Source organism: Struthio camelus, chromosome 5, assembly GCF_040807025.1.
Source record: "Struthio camelus isolate bStrCam1 chromosome 5, bStrCam1.hap1, whole genome shotgun sequence".
NCBI lineage: Eukaryota > Metazoa > Chordata > Aves > Struthioniformes > Struthionidae > Struthio > Struthio camelus.
This window is the reverse complement of record NC_090946.1, coordinates 43,528,815-43,552,267: the sequence shown is the minus strand read 5'-3', so window position 1 is coordinate 43,552,267 and position 23,453 is coordinate 43,528,815. Positions and strand designations below refer to the sequence as shown.

At 41.9% G+C, this 23,453-nt stretch overlaps 1 protein-coding gene across 1 annotated transcript; it reads left to right on the top strand.

The window, feature by feature from the left end:
- The first annotated feature begins 6,155 nt into the window (after positions 1-6,155).
- DCAF4 (DDB1 and CUL4 associated factor 4) lies at positions 6,156-23,075 on the top strand. Its single transcript, XM_068946091.1, has 14 exons — positions 6,156-6,253; positions 7,045-7,156; positions 8,812-8,906; positions 10,626-10,783; positions 12,313-12,395; positions 13,070-13,172; positions 14,205-14,348; positions 15,041-15,090; positions 16,417-16,496; positions 18,162-18,257; positions 18,370-18,467; positions 19,189-19,365; positions 20,014-20,128; positions 21,069-23,075. The coding sequence occupies exons 2-14, from the start codon at positions 7,047-7,049 to the stop codon at positions 21,260-21,262; spliced, it is 1,503 nt and encodes a 500-aa protein (XP_068802192.1). The 5' UTR covers positions 6,156-6,253; positions 7,045-7,046; the 3' UTR covers positions 21,263-23,075.
- Positions 23,076-23,453: the final 378 nt, after the last annotated feature.

The following is a 23,453-nucleotide window of genomic DNA, read 5'->3' as shown; positions in this document are numbered from 1 at the left end:
GTTAGGTAACTGTTCATATTGCACATAAAGCATATATTTAAGACATTTAGCTAAAACATCAAAAATGATCAAAAGGACTTCACAGCTATCTAGCACTTTCAAAATAGCATGCTGTCTTGCAGATGAGAAAGAAAAACGTAGTACTAAGGTGCAGCCATTTCTGGAGCAGAGACTGACAAAGGTGAGCTGGTGCACACAGAAGCCTGTGCTACATCACAGGAACAGTTAGTCTGAGTCAAAACAGCAAACCAAACTCTTCTTTTTACAGGAAAAAAGACAAAACAAAACAAGTATTTTTAATATCCATTCAGAGCCAACAGGACCTGCTTTAAGATGTACCCAGTAACCTTCACGGTGTTTACCAACATAGAATGAGTGTAAACAGTGCCTGGACTTCAGTTTGTCTTTCTAAGGAGAAAGAGAGATTTCAAATAAAAACCCATGTACGCACAATGGAACTGAGTTACTGTCACTGCTGAGAGTCTTACATTTTGAATTCCCAGTCTTACACTGTTGTTTCACCCTAAAAACTAATTCAAAAGAAATACCACCACTTTACTCATTTGACTTTGAATATACAAAACAGAGTCAGTCTGTTGAAATTATTGACTACAGCCAAAGTTTCCCATGTACCTGAGACCATGGCAGTCCTGCAATAACAGATTTTATACATAGGTAAATTATTACTGGCTCTGCGATACCTATCTTGGGTTCTAATGCCCATAGAAGCTACAGCAAACACTTGCCTGTGATAAAATAGCCATGATGCCTAGATAGGCTTGTACTGCCTGCAAACAAAGCGAATGCAACTTTTGCTGGCATTGATGTCAGACTTGGATTTGGGAATCTATCACTTCTACCCTAGCAGCTGCCTACCTCCCCTGACAAGTGGCCACCTTCCTTCTCAGCAACATTGACACTGAAACTCCTCTTTCACGCAAACTGCCACCATCCTTCCTCTATCATCAGCAATAGCAGCCACCAAACTTGCCATTCTGCACTCACTGGGCTGTTGCTACATGAGTGAAGAGTCTCCCTGCCACTTAATAAAGTTTTATAGGGTTGGGTTTGGGGTTTTTTTCTGTCATTGTTTTTAATCACATCCAACTGACAGCAGCAGCACCCCAGCTCTGCATTAGGCTGTTGCAGTCACAGGAAGTGATATGCAACTGTCGAGGCAGGAAACATAGCCCAGTCATCTGTGTCTCCCCTGGCAGAAAATGAAAGATGACCAGAGGAAGACCTCAGAGATGGGTTTTTAACCAGCGACTGTCTTCTGGAACATGCTGGCCTATTTAATGAGACGCTTGATACCGCAGCTCCATTTCTACTGATATACAAGCCATCTAAATTGTCAGTACCTAGTTATGCCTGCATGTTCTGCAGGGAGCCTTCCAAATACACTGGAGTCAAGAAGTCCCTCCACCAAAGCCAGCAAAAGTGTTTAGTAACCCAAATACTTTCATTACTGTATTTCAGTGAAACCTTCAGTTCTAAGCACCTAAACAATTTAAAGATGGGACTTAACTCTGAAAGTTTTACAAGCAAATTAAGTATTGCCACTTTTTATTCCTTTTAATCCTGCAGAATAAAAAAGATAAGCTAAATTCATTAGACAGCAGAATATTTCAGTAAGTTATAGCTGAACGATTCCATTAAAACCAACAGCAGTGAAAAGAGGGCTACATTTGACCAGAATCTTTCTCACTGCTAAGGATACTTGAAAGGAAGAGACTGCAGACTTACTCCCAGGAGTCCAGTTTGAATTTATACCAACTAGTAACTTAAAGTTTTATATATAAAATACTAAGAGTTGATAGATACAGAACTTATCACTAGATTTCCAGGAGTCACTCCGCAAGATACAAGTGGTCCTTGCCACATTAACAGCCAGAAGTACTGTTATGTACCAGAATTTTTTTAAAACTCAGATAATGCAATGATATACAATGTGAAAGTTTACAGTTTCATTTGCCAGCTTTTCAGTGTGTTTAGTGACCTCCAACCTGCAGGGGAGACAAAGCTGATATACCAGGAGAAGGAAGTTTCACCTTCTTACAAATACTAAGCAGAGCTTTCTCCAAGCAACATCAGTGCCCCTGCGCCTTAGATCTATAGATACAAATAAATACACTCTAAGTAACGTGGGAGAGGGATTTTGTGGTGCACTTCTGCTTTTTAAATTGATTTTTATAGAAACTCAATACTTGGTACAAAAGAGATACAAGAGAATCTACAGATCTTAAGAGAGAGTAGTTTTGTGTAAGTGCACTACTGCCCTCCACTGGACCTGATCAACATCTGCTCCCACATTTATAAGCCACTTAGCAGACCCTGGAGGGAACTGCGCCTCTAGATCATCATGACTGTGATATGAGAGCTCAAGATTTTATGCAAATGCAGAATAAACGCAGTAAGTTACTGATCAATATATCAACTGTGATAATTCATCACCTTAAATGCTACAGCAGCTTGTTCCTTCCCTCGCAAGCATCAGGAGGAGAATCCAAATATGAGTATCAGCATCAACAGCAGAGCTGGCCTGTGGGACAACAGAACATTCGGAGAATTATAAGTCAAGCGCAATCTTCATACACAAAAATACTTAAAAGCCTTGATGTTATTACTGCAAGACTACTGCAGCTTATAATGCAAAAATTAAGCATACAAAGGATCTTAGCGTAATTGCTTTGATTTCAGTGGAATTAAACCAGGGGCGAGTTTTACTGTTAGACCAAATCCTGCTTTTGATTAGCCTACACAACCACATTTATGGGCTCAGATGCGGCTCCAGTTACCACAGCTTAATGAGTTGCCGCATGTAAACTAAGCTGTAACAGGCAGAGCACACAGCTTTAGCCTCAACAATTATGAGATAAAATACACAGCTTAAGCCTCAGCATAAAAAAGTTTAAGTAAAACAATTTTAGTTTTCACATGTGACTGCTAAGAGCAGACACAAGTTCAGCTACTGCAGTCCAGCTGATGAGAGGCCACTCATTAAACAGCAATAATCCTAACCTTATGCTGAACTATAAATTCTAAAGTGATTAACAAAGTCTTTATGGTATATTTTAATATAATTTACATTTATATTTTGACTTAAACTAGCAAATAAAGTAAATATAGCCTGAATTTGAGTGTTTAGTATGCTACATAGGTATAAATCCAGTCCACTGAGTAACATAAGTAGAAAAAATAGCCAGAGTAAATGAAGGACAGAACCAGAGGGCAGACTTATAAATTCAGCATGACCTTGACCAATCTGAAAATTGGTCTGAGAAGGGTGGCATTCAACAGTGACCAGACCAAGAACAGTCAGTTGCACAAATCCAGAAAGAAAACAGCTGTTCAAGCAGCATTTCTCAGACTGTGACTTCTCCATCCTTTTTGACCATAAACTTCATGAAAGTTAACAGTTTTACCTTTGTAAACACTATACTATGATGTATAAACTTGAATACAGCCTGAAAAAACACATTCAGCACTAGTAAGGCCTCAGCTGAGTAGCAGTATAGAGTGGTTTTCCAGTGTTTGGGAAACACACTTCAGGGAGACGTGTCGCACATGGAAAGGGAAAGGGTCCACAGAGGAAGCAAGAATGATCAGAGCTAAAAGTCAATATCTATCATACCTGAGTGAACTGGCGTTCTTTAGTTATTGTTTAACTAAAAAGACTCAAGTGGGACACCTCTAGCAGTTTTCAAATACATAATACTGTTGCAGAGAAGGAGTAACTTGTTTTCTTTATCCGTGGTGGACAGAAGGAAAAGTAGAAATGGGTTTAAATTGCAGCAATAAGTATTCAGGGCACACATTAGAAAATCTTTCAGTGAGAGATACAGTAAATCATTAGAATAAGTTGCACTGAGTCTCACACACCAAAGGCTTTAAGAACAGGTTAGACAAACACAGATAAGGAAAAATATAGGGAGGCTGGGCGTGTGTGGAACATCAATAATCTCCGAAGTCTTTTCCAGTCCATTTTGTCTACGAATTTCAGAAATAAGTAAGTGTAATGCAGCTGAGAACATAGATTTCATCTAACATACCCCTCTTTCGACAGTAACTCTATTTCAGTGGACTCAAGCCCACAGTTTACAGGCAGCATATTGGTCACAGAACCTTCAACATTGCTCATAGGCATCAAAAGTCAAAAAGAGCTGGAACAATGCCAACAAAAGTAGCAAAGCGTAACACTACTTGCAATACATCAGACGTTCAGGATTATTGCTCAGGGATCAGCAACAACAAAGAAAACTGTGTTACCTGGAATTCTTTTCATAGCTGTATCCGCATCAAATTTACCCACAGATCATCAAGTTTTGGTACTATTCAAACTATCATGTTACATTCAGTTGACATCAGTGACAGTATTAATGAGTTAACAGTTCATGGAGCGGGGTTCCTAACACGGCTTTCTATAGGGACTTGTATTCTTCTCTTGTTACTGTAAAGTTCAAAACTAGCTTGTGGAAGCTAAAGATCACTATTATGAAACTACTATGAAAAATAGGCCTAATAAATGAAAAAATGCCTTAGAATTAGACCCATGCTGATAGTTGGCCTTTTAAGGTAAAGAAATAGAGCTCACAAACTATGCAAGCTGCAGGTAAATTCTCCAGCTGTGTCTATTCCTAAAGGCACCCTTTTTTCTTGGTCACTTTTAAAAACTCTATGCGTTTTGAACTTAATAGGCCAAGTAACTGAGAGAATGAAAGAATGCCTCCTTAAAATTACTCTCTGGCTTGCTAGAGCTAGTGCTAAGAGCACATAGCAAGCCAGAGCAAGGTCTAAGCATTCAATGGAGCAAGTAAAAATCCATTTCCTATTTTCCCAATATTGGAATTTTCTTATTGATAATTATGAAAGTGGCAAAAATCTAACTTTTGTTTGATAGGATAAGGCCTATAACCCTATTTTCCCACAATTTCTTGAGAGCCATGGTTCACATTTTGCTGTAACTGTAATAATCTATTAGAGGAATAAATATTTCTACTATTCTATTTCAAAGCTCTTAAATTCCTAAATGCTGTACAGACAGGAAGAGGAAAGCCACTACACAAAAACAGCCTCTAGTACATCTTTAAGGAAAGATCAAAAGGACAATGATTTTCTTACAATGAATGCAAAGAGATGGCAGTTGCAACTACATCCTTTCGTTGCTGTTTCAGCTTTTGCTGACCAACCACAGGAGCACGGAGCTCCTCCTGCCACTGACTGCTGCAGCCCTGAGTGCTTCCTCATCCATTTGCTGCGTGCTTTCCGCAGCTGTCCTGCTACTAACACCTTCTCACCCGTCACCGAGCTAACCTTCTGTTGTGCAGTTAGTAAACGGCCCCAAAAATATGTTAAAGTATCAAAAGGAAGGGGCATCCAATGGGAGGAACTGTCCCTCAGCTAGGAGGGACAGTTAAGAGCTACCACGCACTCCCTCACCAGTTCTCCACTGCCCAGGCTCCTCATCACCATGCAACAATTCTGGAGAAATTTAAAGAGGCTGCAACAGCAGCTTCCAGCTCCCCAAAGCCCAAACATAACTTCAAATTGGCTTTTCCAGTGAACTAGCCAGGAACTTAGAGCAGGAAGCAGTGGTTTCCTTTCAGTGACTCCCTCCCTCAGAAACACACCTGCCTCCTTTTCCTCACCCATCCCCTGGAAGCCTACTGCCCTCAATCTCAACCTGTGGAGGAAACAGATGTTCCTCCCCCCCGGAACCTCCAAAGCTGAACACCCCCAATCCTCAGCCCTTCACCTTCCCTTGCTCACTTTTGCCGCACACACAGGCCTTCCCTCCCTCCCTGCACTCCTCGAGATCCCCCACTCCCCAACATGTCCCCCCTTCTCTGCCACGGCTCCCCAGCTCCACAGCAGCTTGCCGCCTCGCCTCCCCTCCCTCACCTCGGCCCCCCGCTGCTTCCTGCCCGCTAAACGGCTCCCCCTTCCCCCGCTCCCCTTCCTAGGCCTCAAGTGCGCGCCCCCGCCCGCCGCCAACGTGCCGCGCACCGCCCAACGGCTGCTGTGGCCCCGCCCCTCCCCGGAGGGGCGGCCCACGCGGCGGCCTGGCCTTTTGCTGTTTGGCGGGTGAGCTGTCCATCAAGCGGCAGGCGCGGGTGAAGGCCAATCAGACCCGCCGGCTGGGGGAGGGGCGGGCCGAGCCGAGCCGAGCCGAGCCGAGCCGAGCCGAGCCGAGCCGAGCGGAAGCTGCATGAGGTGGCGGTTGTGGCCCGGCTGGCGTCTGCGGCTCCTTGCGGTGGGTCCGGCGCGGCGCGGGCAGGGCCCAGCTGGGCCAGGGCGGCGAGGGGGCGCCTAGCCGTGGCGGCTTGCAGTGGCGGGCTGGGTCCTGGGGGTCGTTCGGAGCGAGGAAGCGGCCGTAGCGCGGGCGGCTATGGGGCCGGGTCGCCTCGAAGGCCGAGGCTGAGTATTCGCCGGCGCCCGCGCTGCCTGGCAGCCCCGCCGCGGGAGCGGAGGCCTCTGGCGGCGGCCGCCGCCGGCTGCCCTGCTTGTGGCGCGGCCGCTGCGCGAGCGGCGCGATAGCGGGCCGGGCCGGGAGGCAGCCAGGCAGGCCCGGCGGGAGGCCGCCGTTGGCCCCGTCGTGTTGTCCCCGTGTCGCCAGAGCTCCCTCCCTCGAAGGAAGCGTACTGCGCTGAAAGGCTGGCAGCTGTTTGCACCGGTCATTAATTTAGCTGTGGAAGTTTTCCAGCCCGAGCACGTGAGAACTTGGATCCTAAGAGATTATTTATTAGTATGGCGTGCAAGAGATAAACAAAGCCATGCCGTGCTTCTTTCAGGCTCTCTTCAAGCGGCCTGTGGTGCTGTTCTGCCTTTCCTTTGCTAAGGTTTAATGCCTTTCTGGCTTGTCTGTATTTTTCTTCTTTAAAAGCAAATTATTTTTCTTCTAAATGCTTCTTTATTTTGATCCCTGGGCCACTATGAAGCTCTCTAAAACCTGGTTGGGAAAAAAGCTGTGTTAAGAGACTGTCTGGTATGTTGGACCCTTTAAGGAAAATAGAATTGAAATATGTATGGTTGCTTTGGAAGCAGGAATGAAGAGAAATTACTGGAGAGGTAAAGAAAAGCATGAATGGAGCAATCACAAGCAAAGTTACTATCACCGTCGGTGCAGAAGAACCAATCACAGTAACTATTCTGAAAGGTAAGTATATGCTCTTTTTCTTAAGACAGGTTAAGCTATCTCCTAGCTTAATCAGGCTGTTAGATGTGATGCCTGATTAAATTTGATGGCAGCTGTCCAGAAATTGGAGGGTTGCCACCTAAAGATCAAGAGGACAGTACATCTAGTATACCAGTCATCAAAAATACTCCTGGTAGGAGTGGAATTGTATTGAACTTTGGAAATTCATCGCATGCCCACAACTGTATTTTGGTTTAAAATGGAGCTGTGTTTCCTTGAAGTAATCCTTTTGTGTTTGCCTGATTTTATTGTGTGAGCTCTTCATCAGTATGCAAAGGTAGTTCAGGAAAGAAACATAAAGTACTTCGCCGCCACATTTGTTTTACCCCTCAGTGTCTGTTAGTGTAAAAGCTGTCATTAAAAGAGCTCCCTAAAAGTTTAAAAATACTTTAATAATGTGCAGTAAAGTAGGTGTTATTACCATATCTAGCAGATCAGGTAACCGAAATAGAGGGTCGTAGGAATAATTCACTGCCTAAAAATGACTCTTTCAGAAAGGTACATCTTAAACTTTAGAATTTTTATTTGCCTGTGTTTTAGCTATTATGAAGGCTCTCTTTCTTTTCTTGTTCTTGTGTTGGTCTCTCTTGCAGGAATAGTATGGGCTGATCCTCTGCTTTAGTCCTCTAAGCATTTGTTAAGGGAGAGAGAGACATATGGATAGAGCTAATGGATGGGCCCTAGTTCAGTGAATATAGAATTTAAAAAATGATTTTATTAAAAAGCTTTAAATTGAAGTATGTTAGTTTGGTGTGGGTTTTTTTTCCCCTGTTGATTTATTATGTTCTTTAAGTATTTCAAGCTTGTACAGTCAGATGGTAATAGAGCCTCCATTAAAACTAGAATCCCTGTGTCATTTTGTTTTCAATAAACTACAAATCATGTAAAATGTCTTCACCTTATGCTTGTAAGATGACACGTAATAAGAACTCTCTCGAAAAGTGAGAATTGTACAGGTGACTAGGAAAACATCCAAATGGAATTTCACTCATCAATATTGAACGTGTGTACTCTAATGATTTCAAAAATAAATAATCCACAGTTACCCAGAATCAACTGCAATATTGATGACAAAAGTAGAGAGGTTTTTTCCCTTTGATTTTTTTTCTTCAATTTTTGTTTAGCTTGCTTCTTTTAGAACCTCATCAGTGAGATTTGTGTCTGGAAGATGCTAGCAAAATATTTCTTACCTGACATCAAGATTTTACCTATGCTGTCTTTTTCAATTTATGCTGTAAAGAGTTCCCAGATCTACAAGGTTTTTTGTTTTCTTTTATTTTTTAATACAAGAGGAGCTAGTAAAATGCCCAGAATTAATATTTTGCTGAAAAATGTTAAAGGCAGGTGTACAATCAGAATCCACCTCCGATGTTTTGGTAAATACTAAAGACTTTTAAGACGTTGATGTCTCTAATGTTCTTAAGAGGTTTTTAGGCTAAACGTTTTTACTGTTTCTTTTTGATGATTTGGTATATGGTGATTCACGCAGTATGCTTATGACAGCCCTGCAAAATTGTACTCTGTTAATGTGAATAGCAAGCTGCTTCCAAAAGTCTTTGCAATGAAGGTTTGGAGGACAACTGTGCGCCTGCCTTGAAGGCTATACTATCTTTTAGACCTGAACAGGAAGAGACGCAGTCCCCTGTGAATGCAGGCCCCAGCAACAGTGAAAATTCTTCTTCCAGTTTAACACAGAACTCTGTAGCACCAGGTAAGAGACCACGTTTACTGGTTAAAAATCAGTGCCTATATGCTAACTGTATGAAAAAAATAGCAGTAGCAGTGTTAATACTATGGTGTTGAAGGATATAAACGACAAAGTTTGTAGAGAAAAGTGATATCAAATGGTCTAAAAAGGTGTAGTAGGTGGGGCTGTAGAGAGCAGGGACAAATACATTTTCAAGCCCATAAGCCTTTCTCATGTTTGAAAACTGGTGTGCTTAGCCAAGCTGATATAAACTGAAGAAATAGGATTCTGTTTCTCTCTACAAATGTGGCTTTGGGAAGAAAATGACCTTGTTGCTCTTTTCATGTCAGCTGAAGATGTTATAATATAGATCTTTCAACAAAAACTGTTAATAAGCAAAGAAAGTAAGACAGCATATAAAAATTATAAAACCTATGTCCAATATTCAGCCTCTTTAAAAACTCAGCGACCTACAACTTTGGAAAAGATATAAATTCATCTCTATTCCTTCAATGTATTTTGTAATCTGTAAGAGGTATGGCTAAATGATCTGTTTGTTCATTAATCAGGGAGGCAACTAGAGAACTTAACACAGTAACGATACTATTGAGGAAGATATCCCTTTTGCATGCTGGTTTCCAGGCTCATATATGTATCCCTAGTAAAGCTAAGCTTGTGGTAACGTACATTTCTCCAAAATGGGAGGGTACTGAAACAGGACTGTGTAACCTCTTAACAACAGACAGAAACAGAGTTTAAACTGACCCTTTTACATATCAACCCATTCATGCTTAAGAGGTTGTGAGCTTGTTAGAAACATGTGCCCTGCAAAGCTTTTGTTGCTATATAATCAGTTCAAATATAATGAATGCAGTGCACTGTTAACAACCTTATTGATGCATGCAGTGGCTTTATATTTTTTTTGATCTGAATAAATCTTTGCTGTTTGTTTCCTAAGAGATGTTGACAAGGAGATGTATTTAGAGTAATCCTGTTTTTGCTGCTGTTTACAATTCACTTTCTAGCAATAGCAAAAGGTTTAAATTCAAACCCTTGAAATGAGGTGAAGATGTTAAATTTCACCTTTTTCAAATCAAATCCTTTTGCCTTGAGGCAATCTACCATTATGAGTCTGTCGGAAGTGTTTTGCCTGTCTACTGTGAATTTACCCAGGCAGTGAAGCACTACAATTGAATGCTTCTCTCTTCCCAGTCCATCTTTGGAATGAGCATCTGTACGTTGTCAAAGTCTACTCTTGCTTGTATCTAAATCTGGCATGTGTATTCAGGAGAAGGTGATTCACTTCCCAGAGCATGCCACTCTATTTCCGTTTGGATGATGCTTAGCTGCCAGTTATTTTGCATGGGCCTTCCCTTAGGTAGTCTTTTAACCAACAGCGTCACCTCGTGACTGATTTATGAAGAATAGTCATTTTTGTTCTGCAGCAAAACCTTTCCCTTTGCTTCTCTGATCTGTCTGAATTTCATCTTGGTGGCATCCCTTCTATACTTGTGTAATGACACTGCATATGCATGCTCTACTCTAAGTGACTGTCAGCAGTTATTTGATGAGGGGTAACACTGTTATCTATGCCCAGTCTGTTTATCATGCTTGGGACCTGCTGGGAACAAGAGCTTTTAAGTTTTGTAACCCTTTGACATTGCTATGAAGATGTGGGATGTCAAAGAGCAGTAAAGAAACTGAGTTATCCATATGATTTTGCCTGTTGTTTGCCATTTTAAGAACTGCCAGGATTTTACTATGACTCAGAAAAGAACCGCTATTTTCGCCTGCTGCCTGGACATAATAACTGCAACCCCCTCACCAAGGAGAGCATTCAATACAAGGCGATGGAATGTAAAAGACTGAGACTCTTAGAAGAGGAAGAAAAACAAAAGAAGGTAGGCTCTGAAAAACTTTATAGACTTTTAGACTTTATTGTGTACAGGGCAGATCACAAGCTAAACTACTTCAATTAAGCTGGCTGAAAAATGAGAATTCTTTTTTGCTGAGAATTTAGAGTTCTTGAAGTCCTTTGTTTGTTCCACGCAGGCATGGAAACAAGCCATTTTCAAAAACTAAATCCCTAAAGGGACAGGAGCTTTGCTTAGAATAGCAGATAGTCCAACAGTTGTACTTAGCTCTGGATATTGGATGCCAGGTTTCAAATCCCTGCTTGGAATTTGCCAAGTGGGGTCTTAATTGTAGGTTTTCCACACCTGCTTAACAAACACACTGATCATGTTGCTGGACCCTGAGGAACAGTACTAATGAAATTTTGTTGAAACAGCATTTCTGTGAAGAATTCTGATTTTATTGTTTTTGGCAGGAGAAAACAAAGTTGGTCTTACATTTATCATCAAAAGCATGTAGGCTTTCCAGGCATAAATTGTAAAGCGCAAAGTGTTACAGCAGAATTAATACTGATACTACATATCAGTAGTCTGGGTAAAATACCTAACAAGGATGTTTTGTATTTTGTAATTACCTGAAAACCAAGAGTTTTGTGGCTTTACAAGTCAGTAGTTGTAGCTCTGCTTAAATGTGCTGATTGTTAAACGCTTTCACTTGGGAGAGGAGCGCAGTGTTTTTCTCCATAGGTAATGAAGTTCTGACTTAAGCCAGCTATTCAGCTTTTTTTATATTCGCTATGAAAATGTTACAGATGTCTCCATAATTTAGCTGTTTCCATGAGGGGTTTAGTGTAGTTTTCAAAAAGCTGCTTGCCAGCTTGTTTTTAACAGGAACTATGGATGTATCTCTCTTAAAGAATCTGGCTATCAAATCAGACATCTGAATCAGGCTCCCAGATGCAAATGTTTTGACTCTTAAATACGTGCTTTGTCAGAGCATTATCAAAAATTTCTTACTCCCAAACGCTGCCAAACATTCTTTTCTTTACTCTCCCCAGTATTCAAAGTGTTCACGTGAAACTTTAAAAGTGTGATGAATGGAAAAGCAATTTAGTGCAGCAGTAAGACTGCATAGTTAATAGCAGTCTCGTGGTGATAGAAAGTTTTGCTATATATAAAGAGTTTAAGGTATTATAGCGAAACCAGAAGGTGACTCTCACACCTCAAGGTGGTACTGCTGATTATGTCAAGTACAAATAACAGCTAGATTTTTTTTTTCAATTTTTGTATTTAGGAGCATGTGACCTCTCAGAGAATCTGCCCTTGATTTTATTTCTGCTTCCTCTTGTCTACTTGCCCTAGTAGACTAGGGAGGTGGTGCTGGAATGTGTTTTATAAACCTTCTGCAACTGTTATTTTTATTCTTACATATATAGTTAGATAGATATATCTAGGCCAGATAGATATATCTAGGCTTAAAAAGTTAACAAAGTATCTCAAACATCAAGGATCCATGGCTGCGTTTGAATCATAAACAAGCATATAACTGAATATGCCTCCGTTTTATTCTCTTCTAGAAAACAGCAAGGGCTGGATTGAACTCATCTATGCTGTTGCACAAAAGGCAGCTAGGTTTGCTCAGCTCCACAAGTTATTGCAGGTAAAATGATTTGAGTTCTTTTCTGTTTGCGCTACCAAGTTCTGCTGTTAGTGCAACTGCTCCTGTCAGGGGTTTACATTCTCTGCTGTTCCAGTTAGCACAAGAGAAGAATATATTAGTTATAATAACATAATAGTTACATTTCTTTATACTCAGATCCTGCCTTGTTTCCCAAACAGAGATTCCGTTACAGACTAAATCGTTGCACACCTAGAGAAGGGTTCACAGACCTTTCCAAAAGTGCTGAGGATTGGAATGAGGAAAATATTTCCTAATCTCAAATCAAGTGTGAAACTTTACACTTTTCTCAATATATGCTGTTCTGCCACATTTTGCTTTATGAATACAGTGCAGCTTTTCTTTGGATAAATGATCTTCAGCTGATGTGGACTCGTCCCCAGCCCTCTTTAGAACCTCTGAACTCGGATTCACTAACACCATAGAAGGCAAATCAGTGACTTACTATGTCATCGTTTCTGCTACTGAAGGCATACTGGGGCTTGAAATGATAGAATGAAAAAGCTGTGGAAGATGCACATATTCATGGGCTATATAAGTGAAACTGGGGCCTGCTAGTTGTTCAGGCATTTTATCTTCTGTGATTGAGAAGCAGTTCTGTGTCCCTTATCCACAGTTCTTTTCGTTGACCTAAATTTTTTTCCCTGCTTTTACAGACTGGTCCATGAATTAAAAATAAACTGCATGCAGAGGAGGAAGATAGAAATTCACAGTCCAGATTCCTCAGTCGATGGAACCAACAACTTCAAAATAATTGTGGTATGTTGTGAGAGCTGTTAAGCTGTTAGGATAAAGGGACCTGTGTTCATTGGAAATTCAGGCTCTTGTAATTGAATCCCATAGGTCAGATTCCACTTTTAAGGGTGCGTTATTTGGGTTGTGTTCGTTCTCAAACTGCTCAGTAATTTTTTTTTTATAACAGGTAGGAAGAGGCTGTTCCTCCCCTAGAAAGGGGAAATGGTGAAAAGGATAGATATAAAAGCGATTTTTGAAGCTGACCGACGTGTTCTCTTGAGAAATAAACAAGAGTCGTAATTAGTGGATGACTGAGTGGTTAAGTAGTTTTTTTAAGAGAATAAGAAAATGGCAGAGAAGAGTTTGTGGAGTAATGTAGTCTGTGGTCCATAGAGTCTGTGTAGATGTCAGTAATGATTTTACATCTGATCGTCTGAAGGCAGTTCCTACTGTTTTTGATGGTACTGTGTGTGCCAGAGAGGTCTTGAATGCAGGAAGTTCTCTTGTACCAGCCTCTTGCCTTGTAAACAGAACACTTGATGACTTGCTCAAGCCAGAAGGGAGTTGGAAACTTAATGTCGTAAAGTAAAAATTGAAATGTAATGCCAGCTGTTTCACTGCAGCTGTTTCACTGCAGTGTGATCCAGCAAGAGGAGAAGGCTTTTGTGCAGTGTAGGAGAATTTCAATTTCAGAGTTCCTAAGACTTGAAATTTGTTGTGCTGAGCCCTCCACAGCACAGATACTCTGGATAATTAGTGAGCACAGACGAGTAAGTGGCTCGAATGGATGCAATTAGAAAGAGTATTTCTTGTTGGTAAAGGGCTGACTCCTGACTTACTGAATGTGTTTTCTGTGCATATATATATATATATATATATATATGTATATATATATATATATAAAGGAGGTGGCCACTCTGTTTTAGAGATGAATGGAAGGGGAATGGTGGTGAAGGCATCAGAACTAATGCATTTCTTTAAATTAGACCTAATCCAGCTACCTCAAATCATTTTTTCCGGTAAGTTCCCAGTATGCCTATCCTTTCATCTTTACAGGCAGATGTTGCCTGTGAGCGGATATTCACTGTGAACGATGTAGAGCATGGAGGGTGTAAATATGGTATCATCAGTCTCAGTGGTTTGGGGAAGGAGTCTCTCACTGTGGAGATGTATGACAACCTCTACTTCACAAACCGCAAGGTACTGTGTTCTATTTCTGCTTCCTTTGGTTGTGTTCTCTAAATGCTGTCCCTTGAGAAGCAAAGGTAGAAATGCTGGGGAGGGCTGGGGAGTAGGTTAGAAGAGGGGAATGGAAGAATCTGGCAATGCCAAGTTCTGAAAAACAGAATCACACTTGCCCTGTCTCTGCTGGTTCTGTATACCAACCTTAGTTTTTAGGAGCACTGTCCTACAGCTGGAACAGAAAACTATGTGGACGGTACCACCTTCCAGGGGATAGTGCTTGCTTCAGAGTTGCGCTTGGCAGTAGCTGACAAAACTGATGTTGAAGGCCATGAACTACTAGGATTTGTTTCCTTCTTTCTTAAAAATGGGTTTGGAGAAAATATGTTTCTTCTTGAACAGGAGGAATATTTACAACAAACTTCTATAATCTCTACATGTTCAGATTCTTTTAAGGATGCTGCCTTAAATAACAGGACGTGCTTGATGCCTCAGTTCGGGTTTGGACAGACTTCTGAATGCTGCCCTGTCTCCTTCTACGTTTAAGAGGAGTATGAAGCTAAAATGCTCTTTTGTATGCCATTACTGGGCTAGTTAGTGGGCTAAGCATACGGGCCTCGCTCTTACTCTCATGTCATCTTTGCATGGAAATACCCTTTCATGAGTTGTACAAGAGACCACAAAAATGGTATGTCTTCTTGTGTCTGAAGGTGAATTCTGTGTGCTGGGCATCATTGACTCATCCAGATTCTCATGTTTTATATCCTTTTAAAAATGCAACATTTCAGTTCTACTTTCAGTAGCCTGCATCACGCTGCACAAAACAGACAACTACCAGGAAGACATCTCACCAGAAATAATATTTTTCTGAGAAATAGAAAGAGTTATGAAAATTGAAAGAAGGCAGAGATAGTGAGACACATGTAAGTTGCTGCTATATAGATATATCTAGCATTGCTCCAATATCATAGTGGGCAAAAGACCACATTTGCTACTGTGAAGACTTCCCACTTAATTAACAGCATAGATGCCATATCCAAAATGATCTGATGCTTGGAAATTGGCTGGAGCAACAGGTTAAAGGAAAAGAGAATTAAGGGAACAAACTCTCTGTCGAAGAGCTCTTTGGAAGTGGGTTGGTGGGCTTCTCATCGGCATATTGGTGGGGGAATGGGGGCTAAGAATGGCAGCAATTCATTGGTATCACACTCTGCCACTTTCAGAGTGTGTTCTGCAAATTCGTCTTAAAAGAAGAGGAAGGCTGGTGTTACGGTAGAGGAACCAGTGATGGAAGTTGCAGAATCGCAGAAGAGAGGAAGGAAAAGGGGTTTTAATGTGGGAGATGGCAGACAACAGAGGTACCACTGAAGTATCAAAAGAGAGGCTATAATAAGCAAAAGGGCCTAATTTCTCATGGGAAAGGCCGAGAAGTTTAGAACTGATCCAGAACGTGGGGAGAGTCTATCAGACTTGCTCAGAGCTGCTTTCACCTAGTCATATCACAGATTTACCACACCGAACTTGAAAAACAAGTTTAAAATCCTATTCATGCCTGCTCTAATGTTTAGAAAGTATTTTAGCGCAACCTAAGATGAGCCCTCCTTGCCTCCCCACTGTGCATGCACCCCTCTGCCCAAGCTGTCTCCCTGAAAAACGGATCTAGTTTAGTTCATCGTCATCAGCATGTAAAGATGAGAAGAATGATCCATGTAGGCCATTGTGGGGGCTTTTTGTGTTTTTTTTTGTTGTTGTTGTTGTTTGGTTGTTTTGGTTGGTTTGTTTGTTTTTCCTATCCTTGGAAAGAACAGGAGATGCCTTTAGTATTCCTCTCACGTTCTCTTTCTGGGTAATGTAAGTACACAAACTAGCACTGGAGGTCTTTCTATCCCTTCCCTATGGAAGAAAATAAGTGTTGAGACTTGATTGTAAAGCGTAAAGCACATGAAGGGTCTCGGAAAACGTTACTAAAGGGAAAGTGTTGTGAGCTGCTGCTGTGTCTAGCATGTTGCTTTTCCCTCCTGTAAATGTTAGGCAGCCTGATTCTTTCTAGGCAGAAATCATTGTTTTCCTTAACTCACTCCAGCAAGCTGTGTCTCATGGGAATTGCAGAAACACCGGGCTGTGCCAGTCTGCTTCCAGCGTCGTTGTTCAGCAACTCTAACCCAGGTAGGGTGGAGGGGTTGGGTTGTTTGTTTGTTTTCTAGTTTAAGATAGTAGTCTCAGCATGAATATAGCATTAAGGAGAGATTAGTTCTATATTTTTCTTTAGTAGTTGGTGAGATTGTTGTGTTTTTATACTGTTACAGGCTTTCTGCGCTTTACAAGAAGTGAATGGATCAAAGAACTGACCTAAGGAATTAATTAACAAGCAGCATTCATGGCACTAGTTTATTTTTATCTCCTGATGATATAATATTTGACTTTTGGCAGGAGAACATCTCACTTGGAAAGTGAGATTTGAGGTTTTTCATGTTAGTAGCTCAGCCTTAAATTAATCCACAGAAGCTGCAAACAAAGAAGCTTGGCCCAAAGCTCCCTTTCAAGCACTGGACGTGACACTCAGTTGTGTGTAAACGTGATTGATTTTGAGACCTCTATTGTCTTAAATCTGGTGGCTGTAGCTGTATTGTTTACATAGTATTTGTATGTTTGGTGTTCTTAGGGGCAGGACTTTGTATTCGTTGCACTTGCTTCCTTGACCATGCTAATACAGGATAGAGTCCTCTAACCTGGTGACCTGTCATGATCAGTTAAGTTTATACAGATGAAATCTGTGATAGATAAAAATGTAAAATTGGTCTGTGACTCACTTGATGTCATGCTATTTCTGGAACCTTAAGGGAGAAAAACAAAGAAAGAAAGAAAGAAAAAAAACAGATATGTAGGATTAGCATGAGCTGGAAGAGTAACTTTTGGAAGAAAGAGGACTACTTGGCCAGCATGCCCTACTGCTTGGTAAAACATTTTAAGCCCTCTGCCATAGATGCCCTGAGTTTCACCACACTCCTTCTATCTGCTATTTCCTATTGACAGTTTTAGGTGTTTCCAAGTGTCGTGTTATGCTTTAGTTCACTCTCCTAAATTGTTATGAGGGACCATCGCTAAGTAGTTACAGGGAGTTGAATAGAACTTAAACTATGGTTTGTTTTAGGCGTATCACCTCTGCTGCCAGACATCAGGATGAGCATGGTGGACATGACGTCTTCCAAGCACTCAGTTTTCACTTACTTCAATAGCAATTTGTAGAGTTTGGCTGTGTAGGAGCTACCTAAGAGTCAAATCTAGGGTGTTGTCGCTTACTCAAACCTGTCTTCTGAAACAGAAACAGGCCAAGAAAAACAGGGAAGAGACAAATCTAATCTCTCTGTGCCCCCGCCCCTTTTTTTTTTTCCTTCTATTCCCTCTCTTTAAATTCTTCTGTTTTCACTGTTTGAGAACTTTCAGGTTAGGCTTTGGCTAATCTATGGGTTCTAGGGTAAATAGATGCTTTCTGTTTCCAACCCATGTAGTCTTGCAAAAATGGCAAACTTAATGCTGCCAGGCAAGTGTTACTTCGCTCTTCCCTGCCGAAGCCAGCCCTCTGATTACTGACTAGATTTTACCATCTGTCATGATCATCTTATCTAGCTAGTCTACAAGAGTTCAGCTTACAGTCATGAAGTCTCTTTTTTGCTGTCTCTTGAGTAGCGCAGGGACACTGGTTGGATAACATTGCAATTAGAAGCAGAGACCTACAATGTTAAGAGGTATGGAGATCAGGGGAAGCTTTCTAAGTTATCATCCTGTCCGTACAGTTTTATGGATGCTGCATGTGGTGTTCCTGTCTCCTAGGAGATCGACCTGGAATGCTGTGCAGCTTCAAGATATCCACTGCCTGGTCCTGTGCTTGGTGCCTGAATTCCCAAGCGGACAACTGCTTCAGCACAGGTGAGCTACAAGGGTAGTTACCCCCTTCATCTCAATGAGAATGACTTCTTGCACTTAATCTCCCAGCTGCTTCTCATATCACAGCTAAATGAACGTAATCTGTCTTCTTCAGGCCTGACACGACGAGTTCTTGTGACCAATGTAGTGACAGGGCATCGACAGACATTTGGAACCAGTAGTGATGTCTTAGCACAACAGTTTGCCACACAGGTAGAAAGAAACATATACCCTTAATTTTTCAGAGCTCTGTCTCGTTGATGGACTTTTGTTCTGTTTATAGTGGAACTCTAGAACTCATCATGCTATACATAAGGTTATAGTTACAGTTACTGTTAGACAACTATTCTGCAACAGAGCTGATATGATCTGATGCTGGCACACAATGGAAAAGCAACAAAAATTCAGCTGATTTCAAACTCCATGGCAACAGGGGCAACTTTGTTAAATGTACAGAGGTAAAAGGAAATGAAACAAATACAAAGAGCAGCAGTAGTAGTGCAATGTAATATTGGGGAGGGTGTTTGTTTTGTGCCAAATGGACTCCAAATATTTCATTAACACTCAGTGCGTTGCTTCCGTTTTACAAGATGAAGAAGATGCTTATGAAACACTAATTGACTTATTTGCAAATGCTCAGTGGGGGCGGGGGGGATGTTAACCTGGAATGTGAGGATTCCGGTTCCCATTCTGCTGTTATACTAGTCTAAGTTCCTACTTAGTACCAAGCTGAACTTTTACAGCTCAATAATTGAGGTTTGAATGGAACTAGTGAGGTGGCTGAAAAACGTTGCAATATGTAATAAAATGTCTGATGCTTAATGCCCGTGTTAATAAAATTGTGACAACTGCAGTGGAGACCTCAAAAGCTTGGCATTGCTACTGTCTGTATAACTTGCATATTACGTTTCTTCTTTCTGTTGGATTCTTCCAGACCCCAGTGCTGTACAATGGCTGCCGTTCGGGTGAGATTTTCAGCATTGATGTGCGTCAGCGCAACCGAAAGGGCCAGAGCTGGAAAGCAATTCGTCTCTTCCATGACTCGGCAGTTACGTCCATTCGCCTTCTGCAAGCTGAACGTTATCTTATAGCGGCAGATATGGCTGGAAAGGTATAGTTTTAAGGCTTTTAGGAGGAATTTGATATTGTTCCTTTTAGTAACTGGGCATCGACAGGTTCTTTCCAAGGTCAGGGGGGCACCCATTCTTTGAAGAGAAGTGATTGCTGTTCTCAGCCCTCTCTCTCACTCATTAGTCTCCTAAACTGTGTGTTCCTGTGGTTTTGAGACAAGAGGCTTATGCGACATAAGTGATTCATATAAAACTTGAGGACTTTTATGCAGTGCAGTAGTTCAAAGGAATTGAGATTTGTCTGAGGCCCTATTACTAATCCTGGATAAAAAGTAAGGGAAACTGTACTTAATTTACCAAGTCTGTTGCCAAGTGGAAAAAGAATACATTTTACTGGGGATGTTTTGTTTTGTGTGTGTTTTTGTTTGGTTGGTTGTGTGTGTTGGGGGGGAGGGGTTGTCTGGTTTGGGGGTTTTTTGTTTTGTTTCTTCTTTTTTTTTTTTTTTAATACTTTCCAGAAGCTAGTGTGTTCACATTGGTATTCACATTGTTGGCTACTTAACTGGGTAACAGTTCCATATTTTGATCCTTCTTGTTCCCTACTTCCTGGTGCACTTATTTACCAACTGTCAAGTAGTCTCTGCTTTGTTAATAATGTCATCTTTTGAAAAAATCACTTGAACTTGCAGATAAAACTGTGGGACCTGCGAACAGCAAAATGTGTGAAACAGTACAAAGGCCATCACAATGAATATGCTCTTCTCCCTTTGCATGTAAATGAGGAGGAAGGACTTCTTACAGCAGGTAGGTTGACTTTTGCTCCTGTACTTGTAGAGTGCCTGGCAGTGACTTCTTATGCCTGGGGAATGTTTCTTAGATGTAGCTGTTGAAAGCTGTAAGGCTGTTAATTCTTTAGAACAGATAGAAAGTTAGCCTTAGACGTAGCATAATAAACTATGAACATAAGGAAATACTATTATAGATGCACACTTACTGTAATAAAGTAGTTGAGAGCCACAGAGGCGTTATCTGCTGTGTCCAGTAAAAGTCCCATTATCCTTTCTACAGCATGTCTCAAGAGTAGAACAGAAAGTACTTGATTTTGAAGTTTAGGGAAGCAACACTGAAAGAGGACTCTTGAAATAATAGCATAATATACAGGCAAAAGACCATGTATATTTGATGCTTAAGTGGGCAGTATGGTGGTGGACTGAAGCACTGACATGAAAGCATAACTCCTTGTACCCTGTCTATACCACTCATGTTTGTTTTGAATATACTTGACTACAGATTGAGTTTATTTGTAAAGTTTGGTAAGTAACAATCATAAATGAGGCAACCCTCCTGAGTCCTCATGGTATAGCCAAGTTTCTCAAAGTCACCATGAACACAGTAACCTACTCTCCTTGGATTTTTCAACAAGTGACAATGCTGAGAATTCTTTTTAATTTGACAAGTTGGGTTTTTTTTGGCTTAGCCTGAAAATGAGGAAAACATTTGAAATACTGATTTATTGAGCTTGTGTCTTTTCTTGACTGATAGGAAATACTGTAAAGGTGGGAAAAATGTGTATTCAGTGTAGAGTTTGTCTCCTAAAACACTAATAAACACTTTGCTTCCTCTGTGTGTGTGGAAACGGGCAGTTTTTTTTCCCCGTAGACCTTCTGCTTCTCTGATGAAAATCTCACAGAGCAGTGTACAATACCTCGTGTGGTGTTGATTTCTGATGTCCTTTCCTCTCCAGTTGGTCAGGATTGCTACACCAGAATTTGGAGTCTCCAAGATGCCCATCTGCTTAGAACCATCCCTTCTCCCCACCCATCCTCCAAAGATGCCATTCCCAGTGTGGTGTTTTCTTCAAGACTTGGGGGTAGCCGAGGAGTTCCTGGCTTGCTCATGGCTGTCAAACAGGATCTCTACCACTTCTCCTATAATTGACACAGTTGCTATTCTCCACTGACCTGGGATGCAAAGCCACCATGCTATAGGTGACTTCAAAGTTGTTAAACAAATCACCATGCCATTGAGTCAAAACGTGCTGTTGTTGCACCTGCTTTAGCTGTGAGATACTGAAGGAGATTCAGAAAGTCTTGCTCTATACATCTCAGACATCTTATAAGTTAATCAGCATTCTGCTTTTATTTATCAGGCAGAATTCAGGCTCTTTGACATCTAGTTGTAAGCTTTGAAAAGCAGGTAACTTGCAGTAGGGGGCTGATTCTCACACAAGCTGGATTTACTGTCAGAAGGCTGCTCTAATTCAACCCTAGTTTGATCAGGTGCTTGACAGCTGTGGCTACATCTATGTTAGCAGGTAGAGTAGCATGGATTAGCAGAACAAAGCAGTTAGTGCTGAGAAGCTGACGCTGTAGGTGGTCTGGGGTTTTGTTTGGACTTGCTGTGGTCTGGGTCCCTGAAGCGGCTGTCTCTGCTACTTATCTGGTTGGAAGCAGTGCAAGGGAAAGCTATTTCCCTAGCCTTTACTGGCTAGGGAGGGGCTATGTCAAACTTTGCCCTTCTCAGATGATGGTAGCGTGCCACTGTCCTGCCACCTTTTCCTCTGAAAGGCATCACATGTAGAACAAAGACCCATTCCTAGTCTAATCCTCAGGCTGCATGTCCTAGTTAATTTATCATAGTGCTTCCTAACAAAGTCCCCACCTGATTTGAAGTTTGGTCATCAGCCACACAGCAGTTGTCCAGAATGGCAGGCTTATTCATGCAGCTCTAGCCAGTTCTCTGGGAGCAGGAGACAAGCCCTGCCTGGAGACACCACCTCTTCCTTTGGATGAGATCACCCACTGTGGATTCAGGGCTTTTGAAAACAAAGATACAACTAGGGCCCTTAGCTGCAAAGTTGTGGCACCAGTATTTTGGGAGCCAACGTCTGTGTTGTCATCCAGTGGAGTCTCATTACCCCCAGCTCCTACCTAACAGTGGTAACCAGTTTGGGTTGGGCAAGGCCATCCTGTAGATGGAGTAGGCAGGAGGTGTAGACAAGATCAGGAATCCCCAGACACTGAAGGCTTTCATTGAAGGCCCCACTAGGTGGGGCTGTTGATGGGCCTCCTAACCTATTTCACTGCATCCAGTGCCTGGCCTGAGGCAGATAGTGATTGTGTTCGCCATGAAGGCTGCCACTTTGTCCAGGAGGTGATCCCACAGTCTTCCTGAAAAGCTTCACAGGAAGGACATGCAACAGCCAAGTTTTCCAAAACTTGCAGATGGAAAAGGAATGCAGGCACTCCCTTTCTATCAAGGGATCCTCTTATAGCAGTCAGATGTATAACTGTGTCATCAGAGATGCTGCTTTCTCTGGGGTTACAGGGTCCTGCCAGGGCAGCCACTGGATGCACGCGCACGCACGCAGCTTAATTCCATCCTTGCTGCACTACATGTTAAGATGGAGAATGTATTCAGTTGGCTCAGTGAGATGGCAGTGTCTGAGACAGGCTGGGTGTCTGCATTCCCAATGCCTTCTGCAATCAGGTGGATGCTGCTTGTGGGTGAGCCTTTATCTCAGCAGGAACAACAAAGATGAATTTTCCTAGTGGCTATAGGCGCAGCCTTCTGCGTAGCTGGAGTACCCAGCGTAGCACTCACACCTGGGATACTGTTTCTTCGTTGCAGAGGAGTGTTGTGGTGCTTGGCATCGTGGGGAGGAAGGGGCTTGCAGTTCCATGTCAAAGCTTTTGTACTTCAGTAACTCGCATTCCAGGAATAAAGAAAGAAACTGCTAATACCTCTCTCATGTCTGTATACCCTTTGTCTGTTTTGTTCCCTGCTGGTGTTCACTTCACCATGTCTTTTGGGTGGCCATAATTACTTTGCTTTCCAAGACTCCTCCTGACTTTGCTGCATATTGCCCTGCACTTGGGGGCACCCTTGAAGCCCCTAAAGCCATAGGGCCAACTGGCCTGCTAAAGGGGTCATGGAAGGCAGTTGTTTTTCAGTGGAAGGTAGGGGAAGGTGTATCTGCCTGCTCCCTATGTCTAAGCAGAGGCAGGGAATAGTGGTAGCCATAGGTAATTAATCCTAAGAGTGATAAGTTGTATTTCTGAGCCTTAAGGGCTGAGGGATGCTCTGTTGGCTAATTAGGCCCTGCAGGGTGCCAAGCAATCCTGTTCCT